Source organism: Haliaeetus albicilla, chromosome 7 (assembly GCF_947461875.1).
Source record: "Haliaeetus albicilla chromosome 7, bHalAlb1.1, whole genome shotgun sequence".
NCBI classification, from domain to species: Eukaryota; Metazoa; Chordata; class Aves; order Accipitriformes; family Accipitridae; genus Haliaeetus; species Haliaeetus albicilla.
Window position 1 is genome coordinate 17,680,971 of NC_091489.1, and position 14,150 is coordinate 17,695,120.

At 37.8% G+C, this 14,150-nt stretch overlaps 1 protein-coding gene across 1 annotated transcript in view; it reads left to right on the forward strand.

Moving 5' to 3' along the window:
- Positions 1-9,619, forward strand: part of SNX9 (sorting nexin 9) — a 64,695-nt gene extending 55,076 nt beyond the window's left edge. Inside the window, exons 14-18 of the mRNA XM_069787096.1 lie at positions 2,153-2,229; positions 3,081-3,170; positions 4,644-4,758; positions 6,147-6,238; positions 7,563-9,619. Coding sequence (XP_069643197.1) covers positions 2,153-2,229; positions 3,081-3,170; positions 4,644-4,758; positions 6,147-6,238; positions 7,563-7,610 — 422 coding nt within the window. The 3' untranslated portion in view covers positions 7,611-9,619. The remainder of the gene's footprint in view (positions 1-2,152; positions 2,230-3,080; positions 3,171-4,643; positions 4,759-6,146; positions 6,239-7,562) is intronic.
- Positions 9,620-14,150: the final 4,531 nt, after the last annotated feature.

Consider the following 14,150-nt stretch of genomic DNA (forward strand, 5'->3'; position numbering starts at 1 on the left):
GAGCGACCTACTGAGCATGGCATGACACTGCTAACGTGTCTTAAAACTTGGAGGGTGCAACAGGTGAGAGATGAAATCTGACCCTCTAAGGCTGCCCTATGCACTACCTGAAAAAGGGATTGTAGAAGACGAGGATGCAGAGTGTGGAGCTGTGGATATTCTTCTGCCACTTGTGTGCCTGTCTATTGTCAGGATCTGCTCTCTGGAACAACTTTTAAATATACTGTCTTCTGGAGGAGTGTGGATGCCTCTGCTAGTTGTAGAAACTCTTAATGTACGCTTCTACAAGCTGGCTTTGTGCCCTGCTGCCCCCAAATGAAAGAGGATCAGTGTTGGGAGGGTTTGTCTAGATTCTTTGAAGCTCCAATATATGAAGGTCCTTTGAGTGAGTTCTGCACAGAAGGGGAGGATTTTCTATTTCCGCTCAAATATATGTGCTCTTCCTCTTCTGTTTTGCTCAGATAGGAAAAGTCATCATCTTTTATGGTATTATGAAATGAACAGCAACATCTAGACTAACCTGGCTTCTGACTCTAAAGCCACACCATGTTTTGTACCAAAATCTAGGAGTCAGTTGCCAAAGTAGCAGTTACTTCAAGGTTACTTCTGAGCAAACAAGGGGAATTCTGAAATAATGAAATTATTTAAGTCTACCTGAAATAATGAAATTGAGCTCCCCGAAATTTTGTTATTGTTTTACAACAATGTGAAGTTATCTTCTGAATTATGTACCTCTTAGATCCCACAATGGCATTTCATGTTGTTTTTATTTTTATTTTAGCCAGACAGGCTCAAATAGGAGAAAAATAACTATTTCTTTAGCAGTGTTTGTGTACCTGGACTTACTAGTTCTTAGGATCAGCAGCTTTCCCTCAAAGCTTTTGGCTTTATGAAACCAGTCTTATGGAAAGTAAGAATCGATTAATAGAACTGAAGCAACATTTAGTCATTACCTTGTTTCCTTTAGGACATGCTAAAATGAAGGAATACGATCTAATAAATCTCTAACGCAGATTAGTCTATACGTTGTAGTAAAAGAAGATACTTTAATGTTCAAATTAATCATTAATGAAGTCAATGTTTGGTAATTTTCAATCAAGTCACTGATTAATGTCTATAAAATAAAAACAAAATGTTTGTAAAAGACTAACTGCTGCCTAATATCAAGGCATGTCTGAAAGGGTGAGAAATTTTTAAAAATAAAATGCAAAATCTGCAAATTATACCTTCCCCTTTCTCTACTTCAATTTGCTTTCCATACTGTTGACTACATGCTTTGGACAAGCTAACGAGGATGGAAAAAACCTGTGGTGTTTTGGGAAGGTGAAGTGGCATGAAAAAACCAAGAATGTAAGGCTTGTTTTCATCTTTGTCCCACGTAGCCATGTCCTGCTAGTAATACAGTGTTATGAGCACTTGTGGTGTTATCTAGCTTAGGATTTGTGGTGATGTCTATGTTTTTAAGTGTAGTTTGTGGGGCCCTTTGATCTATTTCATGTGATGATGAAAGTTAGAAACTTACTCTCAAAAGCAGCAATTCTTACAGAGCTTGAAAATATTATCCACGAGTTCCCTAAAGTGTCAGAAATCTTGTTGGCAAGGAAAAAAGTTAGCTGGGCCTCCTTCTGCTTCTCTGACCTTCCAACAATTATGGTCCAGGACTGTTGGAGAGCTTAGGGCTAGCATCACTCCTCCACAGGGCATCGTGGAGAATTTACTGCTTATCGGGTATGAAAATAATTTATTAAAAATCAGAACAGCAGGTGCCTCTTCAACTTTGTTAGTCTATCTTCTAGTGTCACCCTCCCCATTCTCCCTTGTCTCCCATTCTGGTAGGCTTCCTGTTGCCCCATGTGGGGGAATACCTGTGTATTTAAACTACATGTAATTATGAAATGTGGAAGTGAATAGTGCTAGCACTATGGTAGAATAGTGTTTACGTGGTCCCTTTAGCATTCATTTTCTACAAGATCTTCAGAGTTTTCCTTCTTTAATGATATAAAAACTACTAATATTTTTCTAACTTCTGTATTACTGTTGGTTATGAAATGATGACTAGGCATTTATTATTGTAAAATAAGCTATTTTAGAAATTTGCCTTGAATCAAGGTAAATCACTTACTGTAATTTGAACACTGATATTTACTTTTAGGAGAGTCTGATCTCAATGGAGCAATAACAGAAGCAGGAAAAACCTATGAAGAAATCGCCAGTCTTGTAGCAGATCAGGTAGAATTATTATGAATGTATTGGCATAGCATGTACAAACATACCACCTATTTGGATAACTTCTGACTTTTTCTTTTTTTCATTCCTGTTAAAACAACTGCTAGTGCTGCAGACCAGTTAAATGAAATTACTGTTAATACTTTTAAATGCACTTTTGTCTTCTTTGCTACTATATGTCAACTTAGGAGGGATGTGATGGGAGGGTCTAAAATACTAAAGTGATTACTTTCTCTTTAAATGTGTTTTCTGATGTCAAGGATCAGGTTTTTCCCTTCCCCAAATGTCTACAGGATCCAGATCTTACTGTGTTTCATTGTCTTGATGTGCAATTGCCTGCTTTAGTAAAAATGTAGCATAAATAAGTCCTGATTGGTGTCAGTATTCAAGACATAAATTGATGTGTAGTGTATTAAGCTTAAAGTCTCCAAAACGTAGATCCTCTTGATCTCAGGGTTGAGACTGGAAGTTCTAGAAACAGCTTTCCAAGTTAGTGACTCAGGAGATGCACCAGTGCATGTACATATCTGTATATGTAATGAGATTGTACTGGTAACTCCTCTTCAGTGAAAGCTTGAGGCAAAACCCTCACTTCATAAGCTAGCATTGAGTAAAACAAAGAACAGAGGCATTTGCTCACTGGTGCTTGGTGCCTTACTCCAAAAAGCTTTTATTTTAATAAGGACCTTTTTAAATATGAAAAACTTGCAACAAACAATTAATATTTTGGTTTGGGTTTCTTCTATTCTTTCCTTCCCTTTTTTTCCCTCATCCTTTTTTGGCATCATAGTTTCTTTTCTGCGATGTTAATATGCCACAGATACTTCTACTAATGCTTACACTTTGTTTATTAGCCGAAGAAAGATCTTCACTTTTTGATGGAAACAAATCATGAATATAAGGGATTTCTTGGTTGCTTCCCTGACATCATAGGAGCTCATAAGGTATGTGAGGGGCCTTTCCTTTTAAGGGTTGGGCAGTAGGAAGATCTACAGCAACAAAAGTGGTGGTATGGTACACTGCATTTGTGCAGAAGCCTGGGCCCTTCTTCCAGAAACACTGAAAGTTTCTGTGGAACTGGCATGTTGATTTTTAAAATAAAAAAAAAAAAAAAAAAATACTTGCAGGGCAGGAAAGCTAGCACTTGTCTTGAGATTTGAGAATATCATGACTTTCTGCTATAGTAGAGCACTAGGAGCTTCATGACTTTCTTCAGGTTAACTTTATGTCCCAATGTGGTGAATAGCGGTAGTGTAAATTTGTAGTATTTGAGTCTTACATGGTAGTTGATACTAAACCATACCAGTATTGTAGGAAAAATTTGGTACACCTACATGGCTAGCTTACTGATATGCGATAAATAATCATGCACTGCCTAGAAGTTTCTTTAATATTTAAAAAAAAAAAAAAAAGAGAGAATAGGACTAACTTTTCTGGGGAAGAAAACCCACAAAACACCAGCAACAAAAACCAACCTCTTTCTAATGTGACAGTCATTAAATAATAAAACAATAAATTTAGCCATTGTGTCTAGTTTGGGATATTCTGCTTTTTTTCGGTCCTAGAGAATTCCTTATGTTCACGTGCCTGCTGTAACATATTTCAAGAAACTAAAAATTTTGAAGCGTTACATTAGTACACAAGTATTATTTTTTTTTTTTTACCACTTGAAGTGTTCAATGTATAAAACAACATACTTCTGAGAGTAACAAAGATAGGAGCATATCAGATTTGTGTATTCTTTCTTCAGGACACTTGCAGTCCCTCATCCCACAGAATCCTTGGGGAAAAATACCACAAAAGGAGAATAAATGTTTTTAAAACTCGAAACATAAGCCTATTGCCAAGAGACGTGTAAATAGATTGATTCTCTTGAATGTTGTTTGGCACAAATACAGTGTGAAGGGAGACGCATTTCTTCTTATGCTTGTTGTTAGTGACACAAGGATTTTCCCAAATCAGAAGTTATACATTGCAATGAGTTGTAGTCTCCTGGAAAATCACTCATGTTGTCTTACCTTGTATAATGTGCAAATAAGGTGCTACAGGCATTTGATAGTTTGAGGCTTTTGGATGTCTGTTGTGTTGGTCAGCTGTATTTTGAAACTTGGTCCTTTTGTTCTTTCTGTATGTATCCTTGTGTATTACTGCCTTTACCAAACTCGGTTTCCTAGTGACTGTGTTCATGCCTGTGTTCGAAGTCACTTTTTGCAAGCTGTTAGGACTCTTGAAAGCAATAGTGAAATAATAAACTTGGGTGAAAATGTGGGAAGGCAGAATTGGTCGTTGTGCATGTATATATATTTGTAGAGTGTGCAAGCTCAAAATGTGGCCAGTAGCATTTTAGATGATTATAAAGACCTTTGACTACTCTTTTAATGTACTTTTTTTAATCTTTCTGCATATGGTTTCTACAGGGAGCAATAGAAAGAGTGAAGGAAAGTGATAAATTAGTTGCAACCAGTAAAATAACACCACAAGACAAACAGAACATGGTGAAACGTGTGAGCACCATGGCTTATGCACTACAAGGTAAACCAAATTTTGGGCTAAATGGCAATATTGTAGACCTCTGAAGGACATCTCCGAAGTAACAAACTTTGAAAGAGAATCTTTGTTCTACCAGGAATGATAATAAAAGCTAGGCATGGTTTGGGGTTTTTTTGTGACCTGCTTAGATTTTCCTAAAATTGCAGTTACCTTGCCCAATGTTTTCTTTCAAATCTCATATTGCTATTGCAAGAGATACATATTTTGGAAATGCATTAAAAACAAAACAAACCACCAAACACCAACCACCCCAGGCTGATTCTTTCATTTTGAAGTGATAATGTCTCAAAGAAAAAGTATGGGCAGAAGTGTTTTTCTGACTCATGGCTTAGTCAGACATGATCCAGTTGAGATTCATGTTCTTGTGGATAAGATTTTATTTCCTGGATGTTCTTTGAATGAACTTTTTCCTCTTTAGGTTAGAGATGTTGTAAATATGGGACATAACACACCACACTTGAAAAACCGGGGGAAGTGAGGAGTCCGGGCTCAGTCCTGCAGGATATCAAGCCCTTAAGCACATCCTGTTACTGTCTTAAGTGGGACTACTTATTGCTGAGGGAGTTGCATCTTTTTTTACTGACTTAAAGCCAAGAGTACTCAGTATTTTACAGGACAAAGTCAGAGCAGCACACAAAACTGATTTTAAAAACAAACAAGAAAACTCCCCACTCCCTCTTTCATGGTCACAATGATGCAAGAGGACTGTGCTGTATAAGTGGCAATCATGGAAGAGACCTCTAGGATGTCTCTTACAACCTAGAATATTCCTTCTCCCTCTATTTGTATCTCAAAATATACTTAACTTTTTATTTCGGCCATAAGCTGTGATTTGACAAGAGATGCAGAAAGTGGTGAAAGGCTTTACAGGTTCAGTAATGCTATTTCTCAAGTTTCTACTGAAACAGCCTCAGTCAAGAATAGGTCAAACGCTACTGGCTGTATCTTTTTTTGAGCTAAATATTTACAGCTGTGGCTTACAACTTGATATCTATACCCTTGGAAATCTGAATGTCCTAGCCAAATTCTGTTGGAAACACTTCAGGAAAGAGCAGTTACCTCAGGAGAAAATCCCACTTCTATTCTTTACCAAATCTTTGTACACCTGAGTATTGTAACAAGAACCTGGCTTTATCCAGGAAGTGTCTATATTTTAGCAGTGAGTAATTGACACCCTATCAATTTTACAAACAGTTCCATCATAGTCTGAGTGCTACAGGCAAAACAGGTTGTGGAAGCATGAGAACAGTAACTGTGCTGGCAGGGCTGGACACTGAGCTTGTTGCACAGTAACTAACCTGAACTGAGTGAAACTATTCCTGATTACGAATGCTTCTCTTAAATAATTTGCCTCCTGGGTCTAATTGCAGCTGAGATGAATCACTTCCACAGTAACCGGATTTATGACTACAACAGTGTCATTCGTCTGTATCTGGAGCAGCAGGCACAGTTTTATGAAACGGTAAGGTGTAGCATTTCAGTACCATTTTCCTGGCGCGTGCTGTGCTGCTGCTTTCATAAGAAATACTCACAATACTTAATCATCTTTTTGTATAAGCCTCTCCCAGAGAGCAGATATTTGAAGAATTGTAAATGTAAAAAAAAAAAAAAACCAAAAAAACAATGAATGAGTTAAAATAGTATTTTCCTATAGATACTATCCTATGTATATGACTATGTCATTAGACCTAAAAACCAGTGTTGAGAAACATTATTGTTGACAGCTTGATTTTTTTTTTTCAATGCCAGTACTAAAGATACAAAGAATTTTAGTTCTATGACATGCAGTAAGACCTGCTGCACTGAATGCAACAATAAACCATTTGAATGAAATTTCCTTCCCATAGGATGGGAGGACAAAGGGAAGCTGCTGTGATTTAAAGCCTGATGTATGCAAGTGTGGGGTGGGGGGGACTGGAGTGGTTTAGGTGACTTATTAAATATGTTAACTGAGCACTTGACCTACAACCTTAGTTCTCATTTAACATTGTTCTTATGCATGTATTCCTTGTGGTATTTTAAATGAAACCCGAGGACAAATTTTCTAATTTGATATGCTGGTAAAACATGTGAGTTTGAGTGTGCTGGAACCTGGCTTCTATTACTTAAAGGAGGAATATAAGCAACTGGTTGCCCTTCACAGCAGTAAAAGGTGCCAGTGGGGTTTCAGAGGTATCTTTTGTGGATAAGAACTTCAGGTCCCCCGTTAGGTCACTTTGCTCAGTTTCTCTGACACATCTGATGGGGTTAGGCATAGGTTTCCCCTTGCCTTCCTTCAGTCTCTTGTCCAGTCTATCCCAATTCTTCTGGTTGCACCCTCACCAGTCTCCTTGTACCAATCCTCTCTTCCCCGTACAGGAACCAGATCCATGGTCACATGTGGCTACCATGAGAGCTGTGGGGAGAGCACAAGAGCTCTGTTCTGATGTGTGGCCTTGTTTCAGCAGGGAAGTGGATTTCATGAAAAATCTGGCTTTGTTCCTGTAGCCCTCCTGCATAGTGCAGTGCTGGATAACCTAACAGGCAGAATGACAGCCCTGCCTACAATATTTTTTTCCAGTACAACCTGAGCAGTGAAAGCACAAAATGAACAAGGCAGAAAATGTATATGTGAGATGAAAAGTCTTTATAATGGAATGCTTTGAGAGTCCTATATACACAAAATCTGCAGTAAAATCTGCAGTTTTTCAGAAAATGAGGGAACAATTAATTTCTTAGCCTGCTGTTGTATTTCTGCATAGTATAAAGTGACTACATATTAAATATGTTCTGTTTCTTTGTTTCAGATTGCACAGAAGCTGAGGCAGGCACTCAGCCGCTTTCCTGTGATGTAGAGAATAATATTCAACAATAAAGAACAACTCCGAAGTGCTTTTCTGATTTGGGGGCAATGCTAATAAAAACTTGTTAGCCTTTGCCAGCCAAAAAAAATCCACCAAAAAAACCCCAACAACAGAAATCAGTTGTAGAAAAAAAGAATTATTTAAAATTTTACTTTATCAGCCTAAATCATAAGATAAGGTTCTCTTATCTTGAATGCTCTCTCATTTGTATCATTATTTAAATAAAACAGCTAGATAATGCTGTCAGTTATAGGGATCTAAATTATCAAACTGTTACATTGCCATGGACTTCATGCAGACTTGCGTCTATCAGATGTTCTTCCAAAAACTCTTAACATCAGTTACAAATTTTTATCTTTTTTTTTTTAAGTGGGAAAGCAGACAAGTTTGAGAATTACTTTAATACTCATTATATTCAATTCAGCTCTCTAGTGATTCAGTAGCCAGGAGGAATTATATTTGTGTATGTTTCTGGTATGTGTTCATGATAATCTCCTGAATGAACACTGTTCTAAGTTTTGCTTCCCATACACAGCCATGGCAAACTTCTCCCATTATGACTTCTGGTAAGTATCACTCATTCTTCTCTTTCCTTTTTTCCTTCTAACTAAATCTTGTACTTGTGGCACACCACCTCAGAGCTTATGTCAGGCTCTTTCTTTCTGGCTATGCACTGTGTGAGAAGACAAAGTACAAACTAGGAAAGAGCCATTCAGGAATGTGTGGAAAACAGTTTTCCATACCAGCACTTTGGCACCCCCTGATGTTATGCCATAAGGCACTGGTGTTCCTCAGTGATGTAGAGGGCCAACTTCCCTTTTATCCCTCTGAGAGTTTGAAGTGTTTCAGCAGGGGGGACACTGCCACATCTAATCCAAACTAATATAAGTCCCCGAATTCCAACTAAGCTCAGGTCTTCATGTAGTAGTATGGTATGCTATTGGCTTGGGTTAACTTTTTGTTACCTTCTAATGCAAACTAAAAGGTGACAACAGTACTGAATAACATTGTTAGTTATCACACAAACTCTGTGCTTTGATCAACATCTCTTATCAAGTGGCCCAGTGTCCTCTTTCATACTACTGAAATATCATTTGAGGCCTGGGCTTCTCAAAACAAAAAAGCCACCACCAACCTTGTTCACAATGCACACAAACTACAGTAATTCATTTCATGCTATAATCAAGCAGGGAAGCCAAAATGCTGTTTTTGCTAAAATGTGCCTAGAATATAAATGTTTTAGCAAAAAATAAAAACTAAAAAAAAAAGGCATTTTACCAATAAGCCATTCTGAGTGACGGGTACAGTCTGCTGGTTGAATAGTTGCCTTACTCTGTTTTTGCACTGGTGTTACTTTTGTGTGCTAGAAGGAAAATCTGGGTCTGCCTGAATAACCTGAAACCAAACCAAACCAGACTAAGCCTAAGTCAAGTCTAGATGTTTTTCAGTGTCACGGGTTTTGTTCACGTTTTATAAATCTTGTCTTTTTCTCCTCCCAATTTTAGTTGTTTGCTTCCAAAATTCCATAGCGCAGTGTTGTTTGATACAGCCATTTAAATATGTACAAATTGTAAAGAATGTGTATAAATGTTTTACACCAAATGTAAGATCTGCTTGCATGTAGAAGCAGCTTATATAATAAATTGTTACAACGTGTACAGTAAATTCTGAAATCACTTTTTCAAGCCAGCATTTTTTTAGCATTGTATATTCACTTTTTGGTAATGAAATCTCTTTGTAACAGACTCTTAATTTGGGAGGGGAAGGGGAGGTCTTTTTACCAATCTTTAAATAGCTCCATATGCACTAAAGTTGAAGGTTCTTTATCTTGAATAGATTATTTTAGAATCTAAGTGTAAGCTGTGCATTCCCAGTGCAGGGAAGCTATGACAGTAGGAACTGTGTCAGAGATGCAACATTTTGGCAAAAAAAGAAAAACTATGTTTAAAGACTTCTAGTAAAATGAAGTTAAACTGATAATAAATATTTATGTATATCCACCAGACTATTTTATTTTTTTCTTTGAAATCATCATGTTGCTTTTTAACAGGGTGATGCAGTATGAGGCAAATCCTCCTTATAGCTTTTCATCAGCTTATACACACTGGCCAGCTGAGGAATGAGAAAGCATCCATGTGTCTTCCATAAAGCAGGCATCACAACTGAATGGTATAATAGTGCTAGTGACTGCAAACCAGCAAAGGCTACGCATATGTTGTAAGCTTTCATTATTCAGGTCAGTCCAGCTCGTGGTTGATGGAACCCTCCTGACTGCAAATAAGTAGTAGAGCACAGTGGTACTGTGTATTCCTGGCTTTGTGTCGGCATGGTGTTGACCCAGAATAGAAATTAGATTGTCTTTGGTATTTGTTTTTTTAAATTAGACATGAATAGTGGCATAGTTAGGTTGGGTGAGTTGGGAGCAACAGAAAATCTTCACACTGAAGATGCAGTCATAAAACAAGAATAACAAGTTAGAGTAAGACCTGAGCAGTGCCGTCCTGAATTTCATTTGTCATAGCTGAATAATTAATCTCTGGAGCATAAAAAAGCCTTAATACTGTTTACTGGTTTATGCTTTTCTTTGAGGGTGAGCCAAAGACTGGCATTATCCCAGTGACTTTGTAAAAGACATCAAATGCCCTAGCTGTTGGGTTTAACTTTATATTTTAATTGCTTATTCCATTACTGCTAAAATACTAAATTCATTTTTTAATAATAAAAATGTTGCTATACGAAGGGGAATGCTACCTGTATTTCTTGTCTGCAGTTAATCCCCCATGGGATTAGACTGCAGCAGCAGACTTTGTTGTTGTTGCAATGTATGGTATGTTTTTGAAAGAGTACTGTCTACTGCAATTGGAAAGAGTATTTTTTTAATGCTATAATGAGGCCTAACTTTGCATGAGTACTGAAACTTTCACATTACTGAGCAATTTCTGTTTTCTATGACAAAGTAGTTGAGAGAGTATTATCATAACATACACTTCATTCTGTAAATTCTTATTAAATGATATACATCAATTTTACTGCTACCAAAATTAATCTCTAGTGCAGCAGAATAATTCAGACTAACAGCCTTGTAAAGAAAGAGATGCATCTCCTGTGTTGTGGCTTAGTTAGACATACACCAGACACTCTGCCAGTCTGGATTGGCCAAAAGTACTCCACAGCCTTGTGGCATGCAGCCATCCACAGCAAGCAAAGTGCTCACTAGGCAGGCATCCTGCTACTGCTGCTTCTGCCTTTCTTAGTGCTTCACACTGAGATGTGTGAGCGTGCACCGGGGAAGGCAAGTTGCGTATGGGTCTTCAGTCAGTTGTTTTTTTCCACTCTACATACTTTCCATATTTTTCTATAATTCTTCTGATAAAATTAACACTAATAACTGATATAATAACAAACAAGTATGGAATAGGAGAGGTAACCACTTAGGCAGAAAAAACCCTTTTTTTTTTTTTTTTTTCTGCCTAAAGAATCCCTAACAAAAACAACCTCATAGAATTAGAAACATACAGACTGGCTGGAGACCAATCCACCCATCCTGTAGTGTGGCAATATCAGTTATACCCCTACTATTTTAAAGGACATCTGAGTCACAAATACACATTTCTTGGCATTTTGCGGAATCTCCCAAGATTCCAGCATAACACTTTGCAGTAAAACAGCATGTTATTGCTTAAAAAGCTTTCTCTTACCTACATCATCACATCTGTAAGTTGTATATATATAAAATGCTACCTCTAAGTTTGAGGTTTTGTTAACTAGGACAGTTAACCAACATACCTAGTAATTTTTACATACTGGAAGTCTTTCCTCATGTTAAGGTGTTTTATCACTTCTTCCCCGGGTGCATAAAACTAATCTGTTGTCTTGCTCATACCAGTCCTGTCAATACATGCCAGAATGAGGATTATAGTTCTCGCCCTTCCAATAGTCACACCGCCAGCTCATCAGTTTATGGTATTAATGCCCATGTTGCCCTGCTGTGTTGCTGCCTGGCTGCATAACTTCCATACAGTGGTCAAATATGATATGTAGAGCTTTGTGCGACTATCACGTGAAATATAATTCCCAACCACATTTTCAATTTATAATACTTTGCTCTGTCTGTATTTGCAACCTAGACCTAGTTGGGGTCATGCAGGGTTTTTTTGCTTTTAATAAACTTATGTTATATTCCAACTATTTAATAGACTTTTAGTGTAAGTTTTCAACTCATTTTATGCCTACCTAGTAGTCACCATATTTAGGATACATTCTCTTTAATTTCTTCTGAGATTTGAATGTGAGAAATTTGTCAGTTGTTTCTAAAACCCTTCTGTTTGCATCTCTATATCCTGTTTTTAATTAGGCTAATCTTACAGTCAAAGGAGGATATTTGACTATTTACACAGATTATTCTCAACAAACTTGGATTAGATCATTTTTGCCTTTTTCCTGCGCCGCCTACCCCCCCCCCGGTTAAGGTTCTTTGCACATCAGTTGTGACTTTGGGTTCTTCACAGTATCTTTGCTGACCCAAGTCAGTATCTTTGGGGTATTGAATTTAAACTGCTATAATTTCCTTGTTTTATGAAAGTAAAAAAAGTATGCCTATTTCTAATCTTCCGGGCCTTTTTATCTTTCCTAATTTGTCATGCTTTCTTAAACTATCATAATTTTTTGCCTTCCTTCAGATTCCAGCTAGTACGCATACTGCCTTCCTGCTGAACTTTCTGAACTCTAGGTTCTTGTCATCTACAGAGTTAACACTATTTGCTTCACAATAGACTTGATTAGTTTCTCTGAACAGATTCTGTCAATCTGAAGGCAGCTTTCTCATGTTTACTAAACACTGTTCTTCCCTTATTCTGGCCTGTAGCTGTGTTCTCCTGTTAAAATACATTTTTGTAAGTAAGTCACTTATTTTTTCTGTCAGGTCTGAAGCAAGAAGGTGTATCATATTTATTATTGTCTGTTAACAGCAGACTTTTGCTTCCCTTAGTTTTCGTCTTACACTTAGCATCTTTAAAACTATTCACTTTTTAAAAATATTTGCTAATAAACTTGTGTTGTCTTAGCACACGTTTATCAATTCAAGGTCACTTTTAATTCACACTGCCTTCTGTTGCAATTAAATCTTAGTAGATCCAAATCTAAAATTGTTACTCTTCACTGGTATTTCTCATCTTCTGGCATGTCTTTCCGCAAACAATTAAATTGATGAACAGTTATTCCAAGAGACAGTTTTCCTAAAAATATATAATAGAGTAGAATTTTAAAGATGCAATTAAGTTGCTGACTCCAAGAGGTTTGTTAGGGGTAATCCCAGCAGAATAATGACAAATGGAAGGAGTATAAAAATAACAGAAAATACAGAAAGATTGTGGAGAGTTAAAAAAAAAAAGTATTAACTGGTTTGATTTCTTTTGAATTGTATGTTAGTAATTTGACCTTAGTTATTAGCCTGTCCCAAAAGACACTCACCAAGAGTGAGGAATAGGGGAAAAGTGATGTATGTTGTATGCACATATATAGGAATGTGCAGCATTTGTGCTAGTTAAGATTGTTGAGCCAGTCCCTGTGGGCTGACAAGTCTGCAGAGAAAGGTGTCAAACTGAGAAAACTGATCTGCCAAGTGGGTCAGTAATGAGGCGGGTTCTTTGACCATCTAGCAGAATTGATAAAGGGTAAGGGAGGAGCAAGAGGTACAGAAGAGAGCATTTGTCATCAGCCAGCTCAGAAGAGGCTTGGCTGGGGCAGTGGAAGAGCATTGCCTGAAGAGCTTGGAAAGGCAGAGAAAGTCTGACTCTGCAGAGGTGGGGGGCAGGGGATGGGGGTGGGAAGGTAAAGGTCTCCTTCAGGGTTTTGAATTCCTTTTCAGGGTTTCCTGAAAAGATTTGTCCAAAGATTAGAAGCAATGAGAGAAGGGGCAGCGGTTAAGTTAATTTTGTTTAGCTGTTGGGTCCCTGCCAGAAGTAACTACACTTTGGAACTCTTATGCACTTTCAATCATAACATGTCTCTTAGGAAAAATGCCTCTGTGCTGGATCAGTGAAACTTGGCCCTGAAGCTGGTGTTGTGGAGTCAGTGGGCTGTGCAGTCCCATTTACATGAAGGAGTGACCAACAGGAAGGCTGCATCTGTAAACATGGCACTGAGCTTAGGGGAGGAAAAGCACATCTAAACCAAAGCAGGTCATGTGGCCTGGGAGTGAAACACAGCTGCCGGGGGTGTCTGGCCAAGGGAGCGTGCTGTGGTCTGATGTTTAGAGTGTCTCACTGTTTCTTCAGACTTGTTCCTGCCTGTGAACAATGTCTGCCCTGAACTAGGAAAGACCAGAGTAATATGAAAGCAAGCACCAGGTGAGCTCTCCAGAAACAGAATTTCTACATGTGTGGTTTCAGTAAATTAACCTGCTCTGAATGTACATGATTTTTTCCTATAGGTTTCCTTGCAGGAAATGTTAGTGCAGGGATGAATGGACAGACAAGTATTTTTACCTTTTGCTGTGAAAGACCTGTACCAGGATGTGTGAGTATTCTCTCT